At 48.8% G+C, this 21,179-nt stretch overlaps 1 protein-coding gene across 2 annotated transcripts in view; it reads right to left on the reverse strand.

Moving 5' to 3' along the window:
• Positions 1 to 21,179, reverse strand: part of KAT2B (lysine acetyltransferase 2B) — an 81,614-nt gene that overhangs the window by 52,323 nt on the left and 8,112 nt on the right. Inside the window, exon 1 of one of the 2 annotated variants that reach the window (XM_045004984.1) lies at positions 15,958 to 16,206. The exons of the other annotated variant lie outside the window; for it this stretch is intronic. Coding sequence (XP_044860919.1) covers positions 15,958 to 16,206 — 249 coding nt within the window. Of the gene's footprint in view, positions 1 to 15,957; positions 16,207 to 21,179 lie in introns of those variants that run through there. 2 annotated transcript variants of the gene reach the window in all.

Here is a 21,179-nt window from a genome sequence, read left to right on the forward strand (position 1 = left end):
GAACAGGGGGCCAAGGGGCCATGGCTCCATCACTTAAAAGCATAGCTCTCCAGTGATTTCCCTACACCCCCCCCAGGGGGGGTGTACACCCCCCCTGAATTTTCCCAACACCCCCCCAAGTTTTGTGAGCTAGTTACATACCAATTTAGTGACTGGTTGGAAATCTGAATTTAAACTGAAACATTAATACACACTTTAAAAGCGTATACAGTGTATGATAAAATATGTCAAGTATCAGAGGGGTAGCCGTGTTAGTCTGGATCTGTAAAAGCAGCAACGAATCCTGTGGCACCTTATAGACTAACAGACGTTTTGCAGCATGAGCTTTCGTGGGTGAATACCCACTTCTTCGGATGCAAGTAGTGGAAATTTCCAGGGGCAGGTATATATATGCAAGCAAGAAGCAAGCTAGAGATAACGAGGTTAGTTCAATCAGGGAGGATGAGGCCCTGTTCTAGCAGTAGAGGTTTGAAAACCAAGGGAGGAGAAACTGGTTCTGTAGTTGGCAAGCCATTCAGTCTTTGTTTAATCCTGAGCTGATGGTGTCAAATTTGCAGATGAACTGAAGCTCAGCAGTTTCTCTTTGAAGTCTGGTCCTGAAGTTTTTGCTGCAGGATGGCCACCTTAAGATCTGCTATTGTGTGGCCAGGGAGGTTGAAGTGTTCTCCTACAGGTTTTTGTATATTGCCATTCCTAATATCTGATTTGGGTCCATTTATCCTTTTCCTTAGAGACTGTCCAGTTTGGCCGATGTACATAGCAGAGGGGCATTGCTGGCATATGATGGCGTATATTACATTGGTGGATGTGCAGGTGAATGAACCGGTGATGGTGTGGCTGATCTGGTTAGGTCCTGTGATGGTGTCGCTGGTGTAGATATGTGGGCAGAGTTGGCATCGAGGTTTGTTGCATGGATTGGTTCCTGAGCTAGAGTTACTATGGTGCGGTGTGCAGTTACTGATGAGAATATGCTTCAGGTTGGCAGGTTGTCTCTGGGCGAGGACTGGCCTGCCACCCAAGGCCTGTGAAAGTGTGGGATCATTGTCCAGGATGGGTTGTAGATCCCGGATGATGCGTTGGAGGGGTTTTAGCTGGGGACTGTATGTGATGGCCAGTGGAGTCCTGTGGTTTCTTTCTTGGGTTTGTCTTGCAGTAGGAGGCTTCTGGGTACACGTCTGGCTCTGTTGATCTGTTTCCTTATTTCCTCGTGTGGGTACTGTAGTTTTGAGAATGCTTGATGGAGATTTTGTAGGTGTTGGTCTCTGTCTGAGGGGTTAGAGCAGATGCGGTTGTACCTCAGTGCTTGGCTGTAGACAATGGATCTTGTGGTGTGTCCGGGATGGAAGCTGGAGGCATCAAGGTAGGCATAGCGGTCGGTAGGTTTTCGGTATAGGGTGGTGTTAATGTGACCATCACTTATTTGCACCGTGGTGTCTAGGAAGTGGACCTCCCGTGTAGATTGGTGCAGGCTGAGGTTGATGGTGGGATGGAAGCTGTTGAAATCTTGGTGGAATTTTTCCAGAGTCTCCTTCCCATGGGTCCAGATGATGAAGATGTCATCAATGTAGCATAGGTAGAGAAGGGGCGTGAGTGGACGGGAGCTGAGGAAGCGTTGTTCCAGGTCGGCCATAAAAATATTGGCATATTGTGGGGCCATGCAGGTGCCCATAGCAGTGCCACTGATCTGGAGATATATATTGTCATCGAATTTGAAATAGTTGTGTGTGAGGATAAAGGCACAGAGCTCAGCAACCAGTTGTGCTGTGGCATCATCAGGGATACTGTTCCTGACAGCTTGTATTCCATCAGTGTGTGGGATGTTTGTGTAGAGAGCCTCTACATCCATGGTGGCTAGGATGGTGTTTTCTGGAAGGTCACCAATGCATTGTAGTTTCCTGAGGAAATCAGTGGTGTCACGGAGATAGCTGGGAGTGCTGGTAGCATAGGGTCTGAGTAGAGAGTCCACATATCCAGACAGTCCTTCAGTGAGAGTGCCAATGCCCGAGATGATGGGGCGTCCAGGATTTCCGGGTTTGTGGATCTTGGGTAGTAGATAGAATAACCCTGGTCGGGGCTCTAAGGGTATGTTGATTTGTTCTGGTGTTAGTGTAGGGAGTGTCCTGAGTAGATGATGCAGTTTCTTAGTGTATTCCTCAGTGGGATCTGAGGGAAGTGGCCTGTAGAATTTGGTATTGGAGAGTTGTCTGGCGGCCTCCTTTTGGTAGTCATACCTGTTCATGATGACTACAGCACCTCCTTTATCAGCCTCTTTGATTATAATGTCAGGATGGTTTCTGAGGCTGTGGATGGCATTGCGTTCTGCACGACTTAGGTTATGAGGCAAGCGATGTTGTTTTTCCACAATTTCTGCCTGTGCACGTCAGCAGAAGCATTCAATGTATAGGTCCAGACTGTCATTTCGACCCTCAGGAGGAGTCCATGTGGAGTTCTTCTTCTTGTGCTGTTGGTGGGAGGGTGGGAGGGTAACTGTGTATCAGTGCACTGTTCAGTGTTGTTCTGAAAGTATTCTTTGAGTCGGAGACGGCGAAAGTAGGCTTCCAGATCACCGCAGAACTGTATCATGTTGGTGGGGGTGGCAGGGCAGAAAGAGAGTCCCCGAGATAGGACAGACTTTTCTTCTGGGCTGAGTGTGTGGTTGGATAGATTGACGATGTTACTGGGTGGGTTAGGGGTACCACGGTTGTGGCCCCATGTAGCAGGTAGGAGTTTAGACAGCTTACAGTCCTTTTTCCTTTGTAGAGAGGTGAAGTGAGTAATGTAGATCTCCTGTCTTATTTTAGTGAAGTCCGTTTGTATGGAAGTTTGGTTATTAATGAGAGTCTCCAGGTTAGAGAGCTCTTTTTTGATGTTTTCCTGTTTGCTGTATAGGATGCTGATCAGGTAGTTCCTCAGTTTCTTTGATAGAGTATGGCATAATCTCTCACTGTGGTCTGTGTAGTATGTAGATAGCAGTGGATTTTTTACCTTTAGTCCATTTGGTATGATGTCCATCCGTTTGCATTTGGAAAGGAAGATGATATTTGTGCAAGTTTCTTCATGAGGTTGATGGATTTCCACTCCATACGGCTAAATGCAGTGCCTTGCATGGTGTCAAGTATCAGAGAGGTAGCCGTGTTAGTCTGGATCTGTAAAAGCAGCAACGAATCCTGTGGCACCTTATAGACTAACAGACGTTTTGCAGCATGAGCTTTCGTGGGTGAATACCCACTTCTTCGGATGCAAGTAGTGGAAATTTCCAGGGGCAGGTATATATATGCAAGCAAGAAGCAAGCTAGAGATAACGAGGTTAGTTCAATCAGGGAGGATGAGGCTGTGAATGGCTTGCCAACTACAGAACCAGTTTCTCCTCCCTTGGTTTTCACACCTCTACTGCTAGAACAGGGCCTCATCCTCCCTGATTGAACTAAACTCGATATCTCTATCTTGCTTCTTGCTTGCATATATATACCTGCCCCTGGAAATTTCCACTACTTGCATCCAAAGAAGTGGGTATTCACCCACGAAAGCTCATGCTGCAAAAGTCTGTTAGTCTATAAGGTGCCACAGGATTCTTTGCTGATAAAATGTGTATCTGAAAAAGTATAATAGATTTGAAAAGTATGAACATAGACTAGCTTCCTTGCTTCCTTATACAGCTGTTTTTTATGATGTCGGTGCATTCATTTAGTTGATGTTGGCCAACCTAATAATTTCAAATGATGATTGTAAGCAAAGTCTAAATGAGTTCTCCCTGACAGCTAGTGATGATCTGGGGGCTAAGGCTTCAGGGCCAGAATATATTTTCATTCACACCTAATCTACATAGGTATCCAGCAAACAGAGCTGTGTTGTCCAAGTGATAGATTTTGGCTGGGGTTGGGTTACAAACCACTTGACTGTGGGGGAAATGTTGTTCTTATTGTATGAGTAAAGGGCAGTAGAACTGTACTTAGTCTGTGATGATTTGAAGGCATCAAGAGAGAGGGTGGGGACCTGTCCCTCTCCACTGTTTAAAGACAGAGCTGATTAGGCTCCATAGATAGTCTTTTGTTCTGTTAAGTGACCACTGCAGCTGAAATCACTGACAATCAGGTCTAAGTGCTTAGTCCTGTTGTGGGGACAGTGTTCCTGTGGGTACAGTGTTTTTGTGTAAGAGACAGCCCAGACTGCACTAGCAGCAAGGTTCCCGCACTGAGAGCTCAGCTGAAATCACTGAGAGCTGGTGGAACCTCAAGAGACCAACTCGCAGAGGTCACAGTGGTAGGTGACAGCAGAAGGTGACTGTGCAGGGCCATTGGCAACAGAATGGTGGAGTGAACCATGGCACAACGAACAGCCGTGGCCAGAGCAAACTGTGCCTTTTTGTCCCCTACCTGGAAGGTGTACTCACGTGAAAGCACCTCTGAACTCTGAGTCTCCATTGACCAAGGACAACACCGGTGAGTGGAGTGCGGTGGAGGGAAAAGTGAGGGGCATGTTAAATAAACATTTGTTTGTTGGACTATATTTTAGTCACTTTGCTCCAGAATGCTAGATTTGTGACTGGGAATGGAAACTTATATAAATATGTTTCCCAGTAGGCCAAGATTTTTAAAATGCAGTATTTGCCAAGGTTGTTATCTCACATTGTTGCTATCTTGAGAGGTCATTATGTTGGGGAGTTTCTGTACTAAACATTTTTATTATAATTAATTTTTACATAAGAATGGTCATACTGGGTCAGACCCATGGTCCATATAGCCCAGTACCCTGTCTTACACCAGTGGTCAAGGCCAGGTGCTTCAGAGGGAATGAATAGAACAGGGAATCATCAAGTGATCCATCCCCTGTTGCCCATTCCCAGCTTCTGGCAAACAGGCTAGGGACACTCAGAGCATGGCGTTGCATCCCTCTCATCCTGGCTAATAGCCACAGATGGACCTGTTCTCCAGGAATTTATCTAGTTCTTTTTAAAATCCTGTTATAGTTTTGGTCTTCACAGCATCCCCTGGCAAAGAGTTCCCTGGGTTGACTTTATATTGTGTGAAGAAATACTTCCTTTTGTTTTTTTAAAATCTGCTGCCTATTAATTTCATTGGGTGACTGCTAGTTCTTGTGTTATGTGAAGGATTAAATAAAATTTCCTTATTCACTTTCTTCGCACCAGTCAAGATTTTGTAGACCTCTATCATATCCCCATTAGTCATCTCTTTTCTAAGCTGAAAATTCCCAGTCACTTTAATCTCTCCTCCTGTTTCATACCCCTCATCATTTTAGTTGCCCATCTCTGTACCTTTTCCAATTCCAATATATATATTTTTAGGATGGGTGACCAAATCTACACACACTATTCAAGGTGTGCACGTACCATGGATTTATATAGAGGCAATATGATATTTTCTGTCTTATTATCTATCCCTTTCTTAATGATTCCCAACATTGTTTGCTTTTGTGACTGTTGCTGCACATGGAGTGGATGTTTTCAGAGATCTATCCACAATGATTCCAAGATCTCTTCCTTGAGTGTTAACAGCTAATTCAGATGCCATCATTTTGTATGTATAGTTGAGATTGCTTTCCAATGTGCATTACTTTGCATTTATCAGCATTGAATTTAATTTGCCATTTTGTTGCCCAGTCACCCAGTTTTGTGAGATCCCTTTGTAGATCTTCGCAGTCTGCCTGGGACTTAACTATCTTGAATAGTTTTGTATCATCTGCAAATTTTGCCACCTCACTGTTTACCCATTTTTCCAGATCATTTATGAATATGTTGAACAGCACTGGTCCCAGTACCGACCCCTCAGGGATACCACTATTTATCTCTCTCCATTCTGAAAACTGATAATTTATTCCTACCCTTTGTTTCCCATCTTTTAACCAGTTACTGATCCATGAGAGGATCTTCCCTCTTGCCCCATGATGGCTTACTTTTCAAAAGTCAATTTAAATTAAATACTTTTTTTAAAATGTATATATTTTTTAGAAATCTAGACCTGTTATGTGTTTTGGTGTAACTTGCATTATTCTTATGTTAAATTTGCATAATCCTAACAAAACATTTACTTTATTCATATCTCTTTTACATATCTCATTGGTCCTGACACCCCCCCTGTAAATTCGAACACCCCCCCTAATTTCAATTCCTGGGGAAACCACTGTAGCTCTCCCACTTTTTACCAGTCATAAGGGCGAGCGACAGTGGGAAAGGGGTGGAGAGGAGTGAGCGGGGAGTGCAGCCTTGGAGGAAGGGGTGGCACGGGGGTGCGGCCTCACGGGAAGGGGCAGCACGGGGGCCAGGCCACAGTTCGGGCGCCGGTGGCCCCTCCAATTTTAGAGAACTTCTGCCGCTTCTGGACCTGGCAGTGTCCAGTCAGTACTGCTGACCAAACATTAAAAGTCCAGTTATTGGAGTAATCACAAATCAGCCTCCCTGCTGAGAGGGCAGGAAGAGCAGCTGCTGCTGCCTGGAGGAGCTTCCCAGCTGCTGATGGAGAGAACTGGCTCTCGGACCCACAGCTCAAGCCTTCAGTGGAGAAGTAGATTCCAGCACCGCTTCCCAGGGAGGATCCTATTCACCCCACCAGCCTGTGCCCTCATTGCCCCTGCTTCATCCCCTTGCTCTGGGGACCAACCCCCCCTTCTTCCCCACCATGCCCCTATTGCCCCCACCCCAGCCCCTCGCTCCTTTTCTGAGCTAAAACCTGACCGCCGTGTCCCAATTGGACAGGCTCCGCATCAGCTCCTCCCAGCCTGGCTCTGTAGGTGGCAGAGAGGGAGGGGGAAGTGAGCAACAGAGGGAGAGAAGTGAGCAGGGGTGGGGTCTCGGAGGAAAGAGGAGGGGCTGGGGCAGGGCCTTAGAAGAGGCAGGGCAGGGGAGTCCGGTTTTCAGATATTAGAAAGTTGGCAACCCTGCTCCCAGGAGAGGAGTCTGTATGTGGCAAAAAGGAGGGTCAGTTTTGGAGTTGGGGATCTATGGGAGCGACTTATAGGAACAATTTTTTCCAAGATTTTTTTTTTTCAAATAAGCAGAGGTCTGGAGAGATTTATGTTAATTCTAGTGAATTTTAGGCTATACTTCTGTGCTGTTTTCTCTAGCATTCTAAGGCCAGGTCTACACTAGGGAGGCGATCGATTTAAGTTACACAACTTCAGCTACACAAATAACATAGCTGAAGTTGATCTACCCATAGCTGAAGTTCATACTTAGATCTACCCATCGCGGGGTCCACACTACACAATGTTGACTGGAGACACTCTCCCGTCAACTCCCCTTGCACTTCTCGTTCAGGTGGAGTACAAGAGTCGACGGGAGAGCAAACTGCGGTCGATTTAGCGGGGTCTTCACTAGACCCGCTAAATCAACCACCAATGCATCAATCACCACACGTCGAACCCCCGGTAAGTGTAGACAAGGCCTAAGAAAAATACCCAAATATACACCAGTATCTAGAAGACCACAGATATCCAGCTTATCTGGAGAAGCACTCATATTTTTCACATACTGACAAGCACGGGTCCTATTTTTGTTTTAGTCACTCAATGGCTGTAGAACCTGTTTATGTTTAGTTACTAGGAAGAAAAGGCAGAGGTTTGAGTGATGCCTGGAAAGGTTTACAACAAAGAGTATCTTTTTGAATATGTCTACACTACAATACCAAGTCTCAGATCCCGGATCAGGTGACTCAGGCTCTCTGGGCTTGGGCTATAAAACTGCAGTGTAGACAATGGGCTCGAGCTGGGCCTTGGGCTCCGAGATCCTTCCCCCTTGCGGAGTCTCTGAGGCTGGGCCACAGCCTGAGCCCAAACACCTAGATTGCAATTGTACAGCCCTGTAGTCCAACTCAGCTGACTTGAGCCAGCCACGGCTGGGCCGCGAGTCTTTTATTGCAGTGTAGACATACCCTTTGAGATTGTTTGATACCATATTTTTTCTTAGGATGCAGAGAAAGACAAAACCTGATGCCACCCAGATTGCCCATACATGCTTTGTGAAAAAGTCAGCATTGCCATGAAACTGCTAATTTTCGCAATTCCTAATTTATTACTGTAAATGTGGAACCTTAGCATTGTACTAATGCAAGTTATTTGTGAAAGAAAGAAAGAAAGAAAGAAAGAAAGAAAGAAAGAAAGAAAGAAAGAAAGAAAGAAAGAAAGAAAGAAAGAAAGAACAGCCTGGACTATAACAAAGCATCATTAAGGAAAATTCAAAAGAAAAAGGTAATATAGAAGCTCTGAAAAACAGAAACCAGAATATTTTTTTAAAAGGGACTTGGATTTGATCCAACCATTTTATCCCTCTGTGTCTGTCAGAACTGTTTTTTTTCCCACTCAGACCCAAGCATGTCTCTAACAAAAGGCAATGTTTAAAGCTATAAAAAACCACTCCAATATTACGCTTATAGTTGTGTCAATCATATCTAATAAAAATAGTACGAAAAGCTGGGCTAAAGAATTCTAAGACAATTTCTTATGAGCATCAGTGAACATTTCACATAAGCACACAACACAATGTTTACTCCAAATCCTTAAATCCACAAACAGCGAGTAACTACACAAACTTTAGCATCACACAATAATTAACACCAAAGATGCAAACAAACAGATGTATGAATAGTGATAACAGCTCAGTTAAACTGCCAGATTTAAATATCAGCCCTCCCACAGAACATAAAATGTGTTCAGTGGCAGATTTTTTTCTGCCCTCAGTTGTACTTCCTAACCTAGCCAGATCTTTTGAAAAAGATGTTCAATTCTTTTGTTCCAATATTCCAGAGATCTCTCTCTCTCAAACAAACATTAACATTTAAAAACTCAGCATAAAGCACCAGATACAGCATAAAAGCTCGGTCACAACACAGCAGCACAACCTGAACAAGGTCCTCTTGATAACTAAGCCTTCATTATGGACCCTGACAGTGCAAATATTTTACATTGAATACTCAGTGCGCATTCCTTAGTGGCTTAAATTACATCCCGTTGAGTTGTTTTGAGTCTTCCACCATGTTTTGTTCACTCATTTCTTTCTCTGACTCTCTCATGACAGTTTCTTCTTTTTACATGTCACTCATCTGCTTTTTGTTAAAAAGGAAAGTATGAAATTATCTCCTCCAAAACTTAATTTAGCTTCAAAAGCAGTCTTGGGGGGGAGGTGTCTGGGGGGAGTATCTGACCTAGTACAACCAGTTCTTGTACTGATTTTTCTAGGCCATCTGCAAGGCTCTAATAAAGGACAGTTAAGATACTTTCATTTTCCCCTGCCTTACCACAGCCTTCAAGAACTTTGGTTTTGAGCCTGATCCTTCCAACCCAGGGGACATTAACACTGTTCCTTAAATGGCCACAATAGGTGATTGTGTACGCTATCTCAGAAGCATCCCCAACCCATGCTGGAAAGAACTGGATTACAGGGCTGCCCGGGGGGTGGGGGGTACAAGTGGGGCAATTTGCCCCAGGCCCTGGGCCCCGCAAGCCCTGGTCCGGCGGCAGTCCGGGTCTTCAGCGGCATTTCAGCGGCGGGGGAGGTCCTTCACTGCTGCCAAAGACACGGAGCGACTGAAGGGCCCCCCACTGCCGAAATGCTGCCGAAGACCTGGACCGCCGCCGGGTGAGTACAAGCGCCGCAGTTCCTCCGCTTTGCCCCAGGTCCCCTGAATCCTCTGGGCGGCCCTGCTGGATTAGTACAAAACTTAGCAATTACAATGCACTTTACTTGGTAAAATCAATGTAAAAAATATGAACATTTGAATCCTCATGATACCTCTACATTATGTGTAATTAAAGTATTAAGACTAGGAAAGTATGTTGTCCAGGAACCAAGAATAACCAAAAACAACTTTAGACATTTAATATTATTTGCTGTCCAACAGAGAAACGGCTGATCTGAACTTTAGAACCTTGTACACTGACACTATGTCCAAAATAGCATGCTTCAGGTACTCTATCACTAACTACATGGTTGTTTGTTTTAACTGTGGAATTACAATGTTAAGATTACAAAATGAAGCATTCAAAAGTCAGGAAATGACAAACTTAAGGTGGCACATGCAACCTCTCATATAAGGTTCTAAAAATGCTTAAAGAAGATTAATGAGTGATGTTTCACAATACTATTTCTTAGCAAGTGAGGTATCCCCAATTTCAAGATGGTGAAATGAGCACAGATAGGTACAAATTCTGAGCTAGATTAGCTGTAAATTAAAAGACCCTAGGACTCTTAGAATTAGCTCTTTGAGATACGCATTGTACTTGGCTCTTTGAAGAGGACTGGCCTATTTAGCAATTAAAGGGGGAGCAGGATGTAATAGGTTTATTGCTAAATTCCAGGGGGTGGAACAAAAACCTTACACAACATTATCCAACATTGTACAAGTCTGTTTAGGGTGTTTAAATTTAGCGGTCAGCTCTCTCCAGCAAGCAGCAACCTCAGATCGATGATAAACTCTTACACAAGAAGCTTCATGCAGACGAAAACAAAAATTTGATAACTTTGCAAAAGTTATTCCTAATTGTTCCTACTGAAATTTAAAGTATTCTCCATGAAAATATATCACATTGAGAAGAATCACACAGATATTAAGAGGGGAATAGATCCATTTGACTAAAGAGTTCTGTAGAGCCCTTAGAGTTCCGAAGACAAATTTTAGAATCTGATTTATTCCTATTTTGCTGTTACTTTTATAGTAGTTGTAGGCTAATATGGACCTGTTTCCTCCCTCCCCCGATGCACATTTAAGTCAGTGTCTGATTTTTTTTAATTTACTTTAATGGAAGTTGGATTGGGCTCAAGAAACCTTGTTAGACGGGTTTGCACCAGCTTTTAAACTGATATTGAGAAAGCATTAAACATCTGAGCCTATGGAACTATACCTAGTCCAGAGAACAACTCTAATCCTTTTTCACCCACTAATTTATCATTCAGACAAGCTTTCAAAAGTTACACTTCCAGAGTACAAAGCTAAGCAAAAGGTAGGACAGTCAAGGGTCATCTCAGTCAGTCCTATAAAGCAGGTAACATTAACCAAGACAGAAATATTACACTAAATAGATATGTCATTAGCTCCTCTTTTCACATGCAATGGGACTCCACCTGAGCCCAGGGGTCCACCCTCACTGGACTCACCGCAGGATCTGAAGTAGTGCACAACTAGAACCTGATGAGAAGCAACGTGGTCCAGCGGATAGAGCACTGAGCTGGGGCTCAGGGGAGCTGGGTTCTACTCTGGCTCTTATTTTCTTGTGACACACTTCACCTCTTCATTCCCCCTCCCACCTTTTGTCTGTCTCATTTATTTAGACTAAGCTCTTCAGGGAAGGGACTGTTTCCTACTATGGCCTGGTCTGCACTTAAAATTTAGGGTGACATATCTACGACACTCAGGGATGTGAAAAATCACACACCTGAGCCTCACAGCTAAACTAATCCAATCCCCCGTGTATACACCGCCAGGAAAAATCTCTTTGTCGACCTAGCTACTGTCACTTTAGAAGGTGGTGTTCTTACAGCAATGGAAAAACCCTTTCTGTCTCTACAGGCTGCATTTACACTAACGTGCTGCTTTAATACCCACAGTACAAACATGGTCAAGTGTTTGTACAATGCCAGACTCCATGGGGCTCCAGTCACAGTTGTGACCTCTAGGCATTACTGTACTATATATAAATAAGAATAAAAAATAATCCTGTTTTAATATATAGAAAATGTACGAGTACAAAAATATTACATACTTAAAGACATTGACAGAGCTCCCAATGAGACTTGGTTTACATCACATGAAAGAACATGTATAAAAAGCCAAAGATTTTTCCTCCTACAATCTTCACTAAATGCATTTGAGTGTAAGTCCCACAGTGCTATTTTCATACCAACGATTGCCAAGCTTGCATTCAAATGATCAAATCGCATGCTGGGCAAAATAAATATTTATGAATTAATTCATATTTATAATAGTGTTCATTTCAGTGCACTACAAAGCATATCAATGTAAAGGGGGGTTTTAATTCATTTTAATTGTATACTATTTTGCCTTCCTAAAGTAAATTGTGCACTTTAACTTGAGATTTTAGAGCTGAGGTGGGCAAACTATGTCCCGCGGGCCACATACAGCTCGCAGGACCCTCCTGCCCGGCCCCTGCGCTCCTGGCCCAGGAGGCTAGCCCCGTCCCCCGCAGCCTCAGCTCAGTGCGCCACCGGCACAATGCTCTGGGCGGCTGTGAGCTCTTACCGGGCAGTGCAGCTGCGGAGCTGCGGCCTGACCTGGTGCTCTGTGCTGCGCGGTGGCATGGCTAGCTACAGCTGGGCAGCGCAGCTGCCTGCCCTGGTGCTCTGGGCAGCACGGCTGTGTGCTCCAGACAGCATGGTAAGGGGGCAGGGAATGGGGGGGGGGTTGGATATAGGGCACAGGAGTTCAGGGTGGTGGTCAGGGGGCGAGGGTGTGGATAAGGGTCGGGGCAGTCAGAGGGCAGAGAACAGGGGGGTTGAATGGGAGATGGGGTCCTGGGAGGGGCAGTTAGGAAGAAGGAGGGGTTGGATGGGGCGGCAGGGGGCAGTCAGGGGCAGGGGTTCAGGGGCGCAATCAGGGAGAAGGGGTGGGTGGATGGGGCAGGGGTCCCGGGGGGCAGTCAGGAATGAGAGGAGGGGTTGGATGGGGCGGTGGGGGGCAGTCAAGGGAAGGAGGTCCGGGAGTGGTCAGAGGATAGGGAGGGGTGGATGGGGCAGGAGTCCCAGGGGGGACGTCAGATGGTGAGAAGCGGGGTGGGGCAGATAGGGGGCGGGGGCCGCGCCATGCCACGCCTGGCTGTTTGGGGAGACACAGCCTCCCCTAACCGGCCCTCCATATAATTTCAGAAACTCGATGTGGACCTCAGGCCAAAAAGTTTGCCTGCTTTTTTTAAAAAGTACGTCACATAGAAAAGTGTATTAAAATTAATGAAGACCGTTTTTGTAGAAAACATTTGTAGTGCTGAGTATATGGTTATTTTTATCATCTTGTTTTCTAGTAATAGTGCTTTGTCTTTCTCATGCCCTGCCTCTCCTTTGTATTCTCCTTAAGGGATAGTCCTATCTTTCCTTTTTTCTCTCCACCAAAGGCCCTGCACACTGCATCATAGACACTCTCCCTGCAGAGTTTGCCAGTGCCTCTCAAAGATGAGCCAGAAGGCATCATTAGACAGCAATAGCAGTAAGGTATGAACAGCCTACTTCCAGAGAAGCAAAGGGTGGAAATAGAGCATTGTGGAAGTCTTATCTCTAGCAAAGCAACATTTGCTACCAGATAGGCCCATGCTCTAGTCTTCCTCCATTCAATGTTCTCACTTTCTCTGATCCTTCCTGTGTTGTCATGTCTCTTCAGACCTAATCAATGTTCTCTCTTCCTTTGCTACTTACAGCACCTCAAAGGTTAAGATTCTAATAAATTCCATCTTGCTGACTGCTGTGATGCACGCTGGAGTGGGAGAAGAGAAAAATACAAGGACTAGAGAATGCCAAACATGCTGAGTGACAGGCACATTCCCTGCGCTCTCTAAGGTGAACAACTATACATAGATTTACTCTTTTGTTATAGGATTCACATGTGCGTACTGCATGAATGGGAACACTAATTACATACTTCAGTGATCTGAGAGCTTGTGAAATCAAACACAAACATGAATCAAAAGTTGAGACATAAAGCACGAAAATTCAAAGTTGACCTCTTCACTGTTGCAACCTCCTGCAAATACTATTTATTTTATAGCCCCATCACTGTGGTACCTGAACACCTGCCAAATATTTAGAAATAGCAATCTCTCCCTTTCTTCCTTCCCTCCCAGCCTACTGGAGAAAAAGCTTAATTTGTTCATAGGAAACATATTATTTGTTTGCCTGCTTATGTTTGTGGGTAGGAGGAGTGTTGTGTCAACAAATTGTTATGGGAGAGCTAAATCAAAGCAATTATTTTCACATTTAATTCTGACAGTGGTCATTCTGTGTTCATTCTTATGGGAGTGAGTTCCATCATCAATTTCAGCCCCCATAAAGGTTCTGTCTCCTGCATTTAGAAGCCTCTTGCTCCTACTACCAGTCAACATTTTCACTGGGCTGGTGAAACGCAGGTGTTATGAACAGCCGTGGCTATAGAAGAAGCAATCTCTCAGGTAACTAGAGCCAATCTCACTGAGGCTTTGACTAGACATGCTGCTCTTTTAAATTCTACTTGACCCATGCAATAAGGTGGTCTGCTTTATAACTGCTCCACGTGTTCTCAGTTTTCTTTTTCATGTTCACCTCAATACTTCTAATAATGCTTTTCAGTACTGAAAATAATTTACATGAATTAAGTGCTCATCAGAGGTGCTGGATTAATGACCCCAGAGACTTCCCCATAGAAGCAAAGGCAACAGCAGCATCAACTTCCCCAATATGCCTAAATCACGACCAGTAGGGCTAAGCTTGTGGGAGTTAAGAGGCTGCATTCACTCATTTACTTCTCTCCCAAGACTGTGGAGGAGAGTGCCAATTCTAGCAGAGGCTTTTGTGATGCCAACAGCTCCCCACTGGGAACCAAGCTAAAACCATCAAACAGCCATCACTGCTCCCTAGGTAACAAGTGTTTTGAAAAGATTAATAAAATCAAGAGTTTCAAGACCCAGTCTCTAACAGTGTTTAAATGAATGTGCATAGCTTGGCCTCTTTTCTCTAGAACAGGAGAGCAGAGGAACTTTAGGATGAGCCCTGGGAAAACTCCTCACCACTGGCTGCTGGGCTCTGACCTCCTCACATTACTGATAATCCAGTAATACAATGTTTTTGTCAGCCAGAGGCCGCAGAAGCAACAAGGCGAAGTCCCCGCCTCCTTCAGCTGTCATCCTGTCAAAACAAAGGCGCTGCTGCCAAGCTCAGGGCCCCGGCGGCCAAGAGTGCAGCTGCAGATCCCAACACCCACCCTGGCCCTGCACCCGTCTCCCCTGTGCAGGGGCCACTGCAGGCATCGGGATCTGTCAGGGCAGCACGTCTTGCAAACATAGGGGGAGGACAAGGGGGGGGGGGACTTAAAATAACAAGGCAACAGCGTTCAAAGCTGGGGGCTTGTCCCGCTGCCAAATCCTGTGTTTACAAGGCAAGCAGCTGCAGCAGCATTTCACCAAACAAATAATGCAGTAATGACAGGGGATGGTGTGTGCTGCTGGCCTAAATCGCCTTCCCGTCAGACACGTGCACCGTCTTCCGCACACATACCTTTAGATACCCCCACCCCACTAGCCTCTAATTCTTCAGAAACGGGCAATATTCTCCGATGTCCCGCCCCCACTCTCCTACGGCCAAGTTCACTCTTCCTGCTGTTCAGGAGAAAGGGAGGGGCTCTCCTCTCGGTCTGATCCTCCATGCAAATGTCACACCACCACCCCACAAAGTGCAAGGGGCACGGGAGGGGGTCTGCAAAGAGGGGGGGGGGTCGCATGGGGGCTCTTCCAGGGGGTGAAGGTGGCAAAGAGGTGGAAAGGGGTGTAGTGGCAGGGAAGAGATTGCACAGAGCCAAAGGGGGCTCGTTGCAGGGGGTGCAGTGGCTGGGAGGGAATTGCACAAGGGAGCAGTGGGAAGGTGGGGGTTGCTGCAGGGGAGTGTCTGTGCCCGGGGGGTGAGGGTGGCAGGGAGGGGGTTGCACAGGGGAGAAGTGGGCAGGCGGGGGGTTCCGAGGTTGATGCAGGGGGTGAAGGTGCCTGGGGGGGTGTTGCGGGGGACGCACGCGGGAGAAGGTAGCTGGCCGGCGGGTGTTGGGGGGAGTGGCAGACTGGGACGGGGGGCCCGGGGCACTGCGGAAGGGGGGGGCGGGTGGCTCCCACATACACCATTCCCCAGCTCCATTTTAGGGGCCTCCCCGTTTGCGCCTGGTTTCAAACCGAAGCCAAACAACCAGGGCGCAGCCGCTTCCGCGCTCCCCAGGCGGCAGGGGCCGGAGCCGCCCGCTCCCCCCGGCGCCCCGCGGCCCGGCCCGGTACCTTGCAGGCGGAGTAGACGCCCAGCTTCTCCAGCTTCTTGGCCCGGGGAGCGGAGCGGAGCTGCGCCTTCTTCCCCGCGCCGCGGGCCGAGCCGGGCTCCCCGCCGCCCCCGGGGCTCTCGGCGGCGGCACAGGCAGCGCGGGCCGGTCCGCAGGCAGCCAGCCCCCCCGCGGCCGGGGAGCCCTGCTGCAGCCCCCCCGCCCCGCCGCCTCCTGCCGCTCCCGTCCCGGCCCCGCCAGCCTCGGCCATGCCGCCGCCGCCGGCCCGGAACCCGGCAGGAGCCGCCCGTCCGGCAGCTCCCTCCGTGCCCGGCTCGGTGCGCCGAGCGCTAGACCCTCCCCTTCCCCGCTCCGCCGCCGGCTGCTTCCCCGGGGGGAGGGACTGGCCGCGCCGAGCCGCACCGCGGGCGGCCCCTCTGGAGCCGGGAGGCGGGGAGCAGCGGCAGCCCGGTAGCGCCGGGAGGGCCGCCCCTTGTGCTCCCGGCCCCGCACCTCCCAGCCCACAGGGCGCCCCCAGCTCAAGGAGGGAGGCACCGACCTGCTAGCGGGGCGGGGGGGGACTTGCCCTACCCGCCGGGAGCATCGCCAGCCGTTCAGTCCAGCCCCCGTCCTTCGGGCACAAGCAGGGTGCGTGCAATATCGGCTTTGTTGTGTTCCCGCCCCCCAGAAAAAAACAATACAGCCCCAACCCGCACGGAGCGGAGACTTAAGATTGCTGCTGCGGTGTTTTTCGTGCATGGCAAAAAGTATAAAGGAAGGAAAGCAATTCCCCCCCCCTCCCCCCATGAGCTACTGCCAGCAGCCACACTGCTGCTCTCAAGCGCTCCCTTCCAATTCACCAACACCCTACCGGCAGGGCAGGGCCGGCTCTAGGGGTTTTGCCGCCCCAAGCAGCCAAAAAAAAAAAAAAAGAAAGCCCCGATCGCGATCTGCGGCAATTCAGTGGGAGGTCCTTCGCTCTGAGCAGGAGTGAGGGACCCTCCGCCGAATTGCCGCGGAATCCTTGAAAGTGCCACCCCACTCTGGAGTGGCCACCCCAAACTCCCGCTTGATAAGCTGGTGCCTGGAGCCGGCCTTGCCGCACGGGACAGTCCGCCGCCTCAAACTCCACTCTCAGCCCAACTCCTAAAGCGACAGGGAACAATGTACGCCCTCCAGAGAAAGAAGGCACTATTTATTAGTCAACCTTTCTCACCCTTCCAGTGGTTTTCAACCTGGGGTCTGCAGACTATGTCTAAGATTTCCAAAGGGTTTTGCACCTCCATCTGAAATGTTTTAGGCAGTCAGCAAAAGCAAAATGGTTGAAAACCACTGCTCTACCAAAAACACTAAGTTCTACTCTATGTCTACGTTATGTCTTTCCAATAATAGTCAATACATACTACTAAACCTCCCACACAAATAGACTTAATCGATACATATATGCAGGGCCGGCTCCAGCTTTTTTGCCACCCCAAGCGGCGAAGCGGGGAAAAAAAAAAAAGATAAAGCTGATCAGCGGCACTTCGGCAGCAGTGCAATCTCACTGCTTCAGCCTTCGGTAGCAATTTGGCAGCGAGTCCTTTGTTCCCTGAAGGACCCGCCGCTGAATTGCCCCTGAAGACCTGGACGTGCCGCCCCTTTCCATTGGCCGCCTCACCTGCTTCCTTTGCTGGTGCCTGGAGCCGGCCCTGTATATATGCTATTCCGAAACCAGACAAAACCTATATTAAAATAAAGTTAAGAGTGAGTGCATATCTGTAAATTAACAGTAAACAACATCAGAGGCATAATATTGTGATTATCCCCAAAACAAGCATCACAAACCCTGGAAATGGAGGATTAAGTTTAAATTTAAAAGAAATGCAAATATTTTAAGGGGTGGAACTACCTAAGCACCCCTGACCTTAACTCTGTTAGCTTAACTCTAGCTAATGACACCAGGCAATAGCCACATAATTGTGACTGGCGCATAAGTGGTTGTACTCCTAGGCTAAATTAAACTAATATTTAGCCAGGCTTGCAAGGCCTTGCGCTCAACTCGGTAGCATTTCTGTCTGTAACATACCTTCTGAACACCACATCGGATCAATTCCAAGATTTCAGGGAATGTTCTAGGCATCAGTAGGTACAACCTTACTGATTTGGGGGAAAACAAGAAAGGGGAACATGGGGGACACATGGAGATTCTGTCATCTGTGTAGCAGAGTCACAGCCTCAGGCACCTCTGTGAGTGTCTGTAGATCAAAGAGCTGGTTCCACCATAACCATACCCCTAACTCATCCCTGCCCCTCCTCTCAATAGGGTCTAATGTTATGAGTAAGGCTAGGAGTATGTCACAGAGGTTGCGGGAGTCTTGGAATCCCTGACTTTCAGAGACCTCCCTAACATAGGGGCCGCGCAGCAGCCCAGCCACCACTGGCAGTGGGGAACCCTCTGGCAGCAGCCCAGTGCCCCCCCCCAGCCCCCTGCCAGCGGCAGGGGAATCCCCTGGAGCTCTCCAGACCCCACTGGAGGTAGGGGAATTCCCCGGAGTGCCCCAGCCACCAGCGGGGTATCCCCTGAACGCCACAGCCTCCATGGGTGGTGAGGGATGCCCTGGAGCGGCCAAGCCCCCGCCGGCAGACCCCGCAGCTCCCAGCCCACCGGTCAAGGGTCCCTCCATGCTCCTAGCCACTGGGCAGGGGCAGGGGCTGCTGCTTCCTGCCGCTGCATGTAGTGGTGCAAGGTGCTGGACCGCCTCCCTCCCCATTTTGTCAAGGATATTATTAGTAAAAGTCAGGAACAGATCACGGCTTCCGTGAATTTTTATTCATTGCCCGGGACCTGTCCATGACTTTTACAAAAAATATCCATGACAAAATCATAGCCTTATTTATGAGCTAAGGTTAAATCGTTGTGTTGAGCTAGTGTTGAGCTAGGTTGAAACTGATGTGTAAATGCAGAGGCAGTGCTAGCTCATATTCCTCCAACACACATACAGAGAGAGAGAGAGAGAGAGAGTTGAACCTCAGAGTTACGGACACCTCGGGAATGGAGGTTGTCCTTAACTCTGCACAAAGCACCGTTCGGGCTCCAACTCCAGCAGCTGATACTCCAGGCCAGGCTTCAACAGCAGCTGAGCTCCCTCCTCAGCACTGGCAGCTTCCTTGCAGGCAGCTTCTTTCCCTGGATTGGACTGACTTTGCAAACTTGTCCCCCTCCCGGCAGGGTGTGTGTGTGTGTATGTGTATGAAAACAGCGTGTCCCCCTCCGAGATGGAGGCAGGGGGGAACAGCACGTCCCCCTCATGGGGCGGTGGGGGTGGGGAGATGAAAGCGAAGCAGACCCCAGCCAGGGGCGGCTCTACAAATTTGGCCGCCCCAAGCAGTCATGCACGGGAGGCGCCCCCGAGCCGCGGGAGTAGCGGACCTCCCGCGGGCATGACTGCGGAGGGTCCGCTGGTCGCGTGGCTCGGCTGGACCTCCCGCAGCTGCGGGCGGTTCGCTGGTCCGGCGGCTCCGCTTGAGCTGCCGCAGTCATGCCTGCGGGAGGTCCACTGGAGCCGCCGGCCGAGCGTCCCCTCCGCAGTCATCGCAAGCATGACTGCGGCAGGTCCGCCGGCCCCCCCTGCCGCCCCCCCGGGAAAGGGCCGCCCCAGGCGGGTGCTTGCCCCGCTGGGCTCTGGAGCCGGCCCTGACCCCAGCTGCCTTGGGCTGGCAGCCCCAGCATCTTCACCACCTAGCTGTAAATGGCTGCCCCGCACGTGGGGTTGGGAGCGAGGTGGGGACAGTACAGTATTTGCTTCTTTTTGGTGATGGTGTGGGATGTCTCCGTTGCTGCCTGATTGATTACTTCCGGTTTCATATGGTGTCCGGTTAACCAGTCAGTCCATAACTCTGGTGTTTGTATCTTTGAGGTTCTGCTGTACTAAAAAAGCTAATAGGGGGCCTCCTTGAGCTGCTCTGGGCACTAAGCAATTGCTTAGTCTGATTATGCCTAGTGCTGGCTCCCTGTGAATGTGATCTTCTCTTAAAATAGATAGTGTTAAGGGACCACACCTAAAGCAAGGCCTACTAGAGTTTGTCCAGAAACTAGCACCAGGGGCATGGAAGTGTCCATTGGATATTGTTCTGACCAGGTGAGTGGGTGTAAAAACACAATCTGGGGTACAAATGAGAAACAGGGAGAGACTGAAGCAGAGCAAGCCAAGCAGGATCCCGTAAACAGGGTGTGATACTGGCAGAAGCCAAGAGCAGAGAGCTTTTGGGTCTGGTGCAGTCTGGAGAGGCTTGTTGCTGTAATCAAAGAAGCTGTCTCTTGTTTTTGATTCCTCCTACATTCAGAGAAGCAGGACTTTGTACATTCCTTGTAGAGAAACAAGCTTGCATCAAAGAAAATACCAGACTCCATCCTTGATTTCTATTCCCAACTAGAATATCCGCAGAGCCTCAAACTTTGACTAGCTGCTTATGTCAAAAAGAGCTAACACTAACATGTTGGCCCCATGAATGACTCATCTTTCAGACAAGAAGACACATAACAATGGGATGGGGGCATGCACAAAGCCCCTGGCATAGGGGTAAATGGGGGGGTCCTGGTATGGGCAGGGGTGGCTCCAGGCTCCAGGCCCCAGGCCCCAGCACGCCAAGCACGTGCTTGGGGCGGCATGCCACGGGAGGCGCTCTGTCGGTTGCCGGGAGGGTGGCAGGCAGGCAGGCAGGCAGGCAGCCTTCGGCGGCATGCCTGCGGAGGGTCTGCTGGTCCCGCGGCTTCGGCAGAGCGCCCCCTGCGGCATGCCGCCGTGCTTGGGACAGCGAAATGTATAGAGCCGCCCCTGGGTATGGGGGAGGGACAAATGGAGGGCAGAGAGACCCTGGCATGGGGGAGTGGGCCACACAGCCCCGGCATGGGGGGAAGAATGGATGACCCTGGTACAGGAGGAGGGAGAATGGGGGTACACAAAATCCCTAGCAGAGGGAGATTGGGGAACTCTGGTATATGGGAGAAGGGGGAAAGGGGAATATGGAGAGAAGGGAAAATGGGGGTGAGCCCCAGGGGTGGGGGTAGAGAATCTGGGACCCTGGTATGAGGGAAGCGGTGGGGACACAAAGCCCAAGGCATGAGGGAGGGGATGGGGGGGGTGATACACAGGAACTTGTAGGAGGAAAAGAGGGATAAAGTGTGCAATGAAGTCAGCCTACACAACCTACTAAGGTTACGTCTACACTACAAACCTTACAGAGGCACCGCTGTACCTCTGC

The sequence above is a fragment of the Mauremys mutica genome, chromosome 2 (genome assembly GCF_020497125.1).
Source record: "Mauremys mutica isolate MM-2020 ecotype Southern chromosome 2, ASM2049712v1, whole genome shotgun sequence".
Taxonomy (NCBI): domain Eukaryota; kingdom Metazoa; phylum Chordata; order Testudines; family Geoemydidae; genus Mauremys; species Mauremys mutica.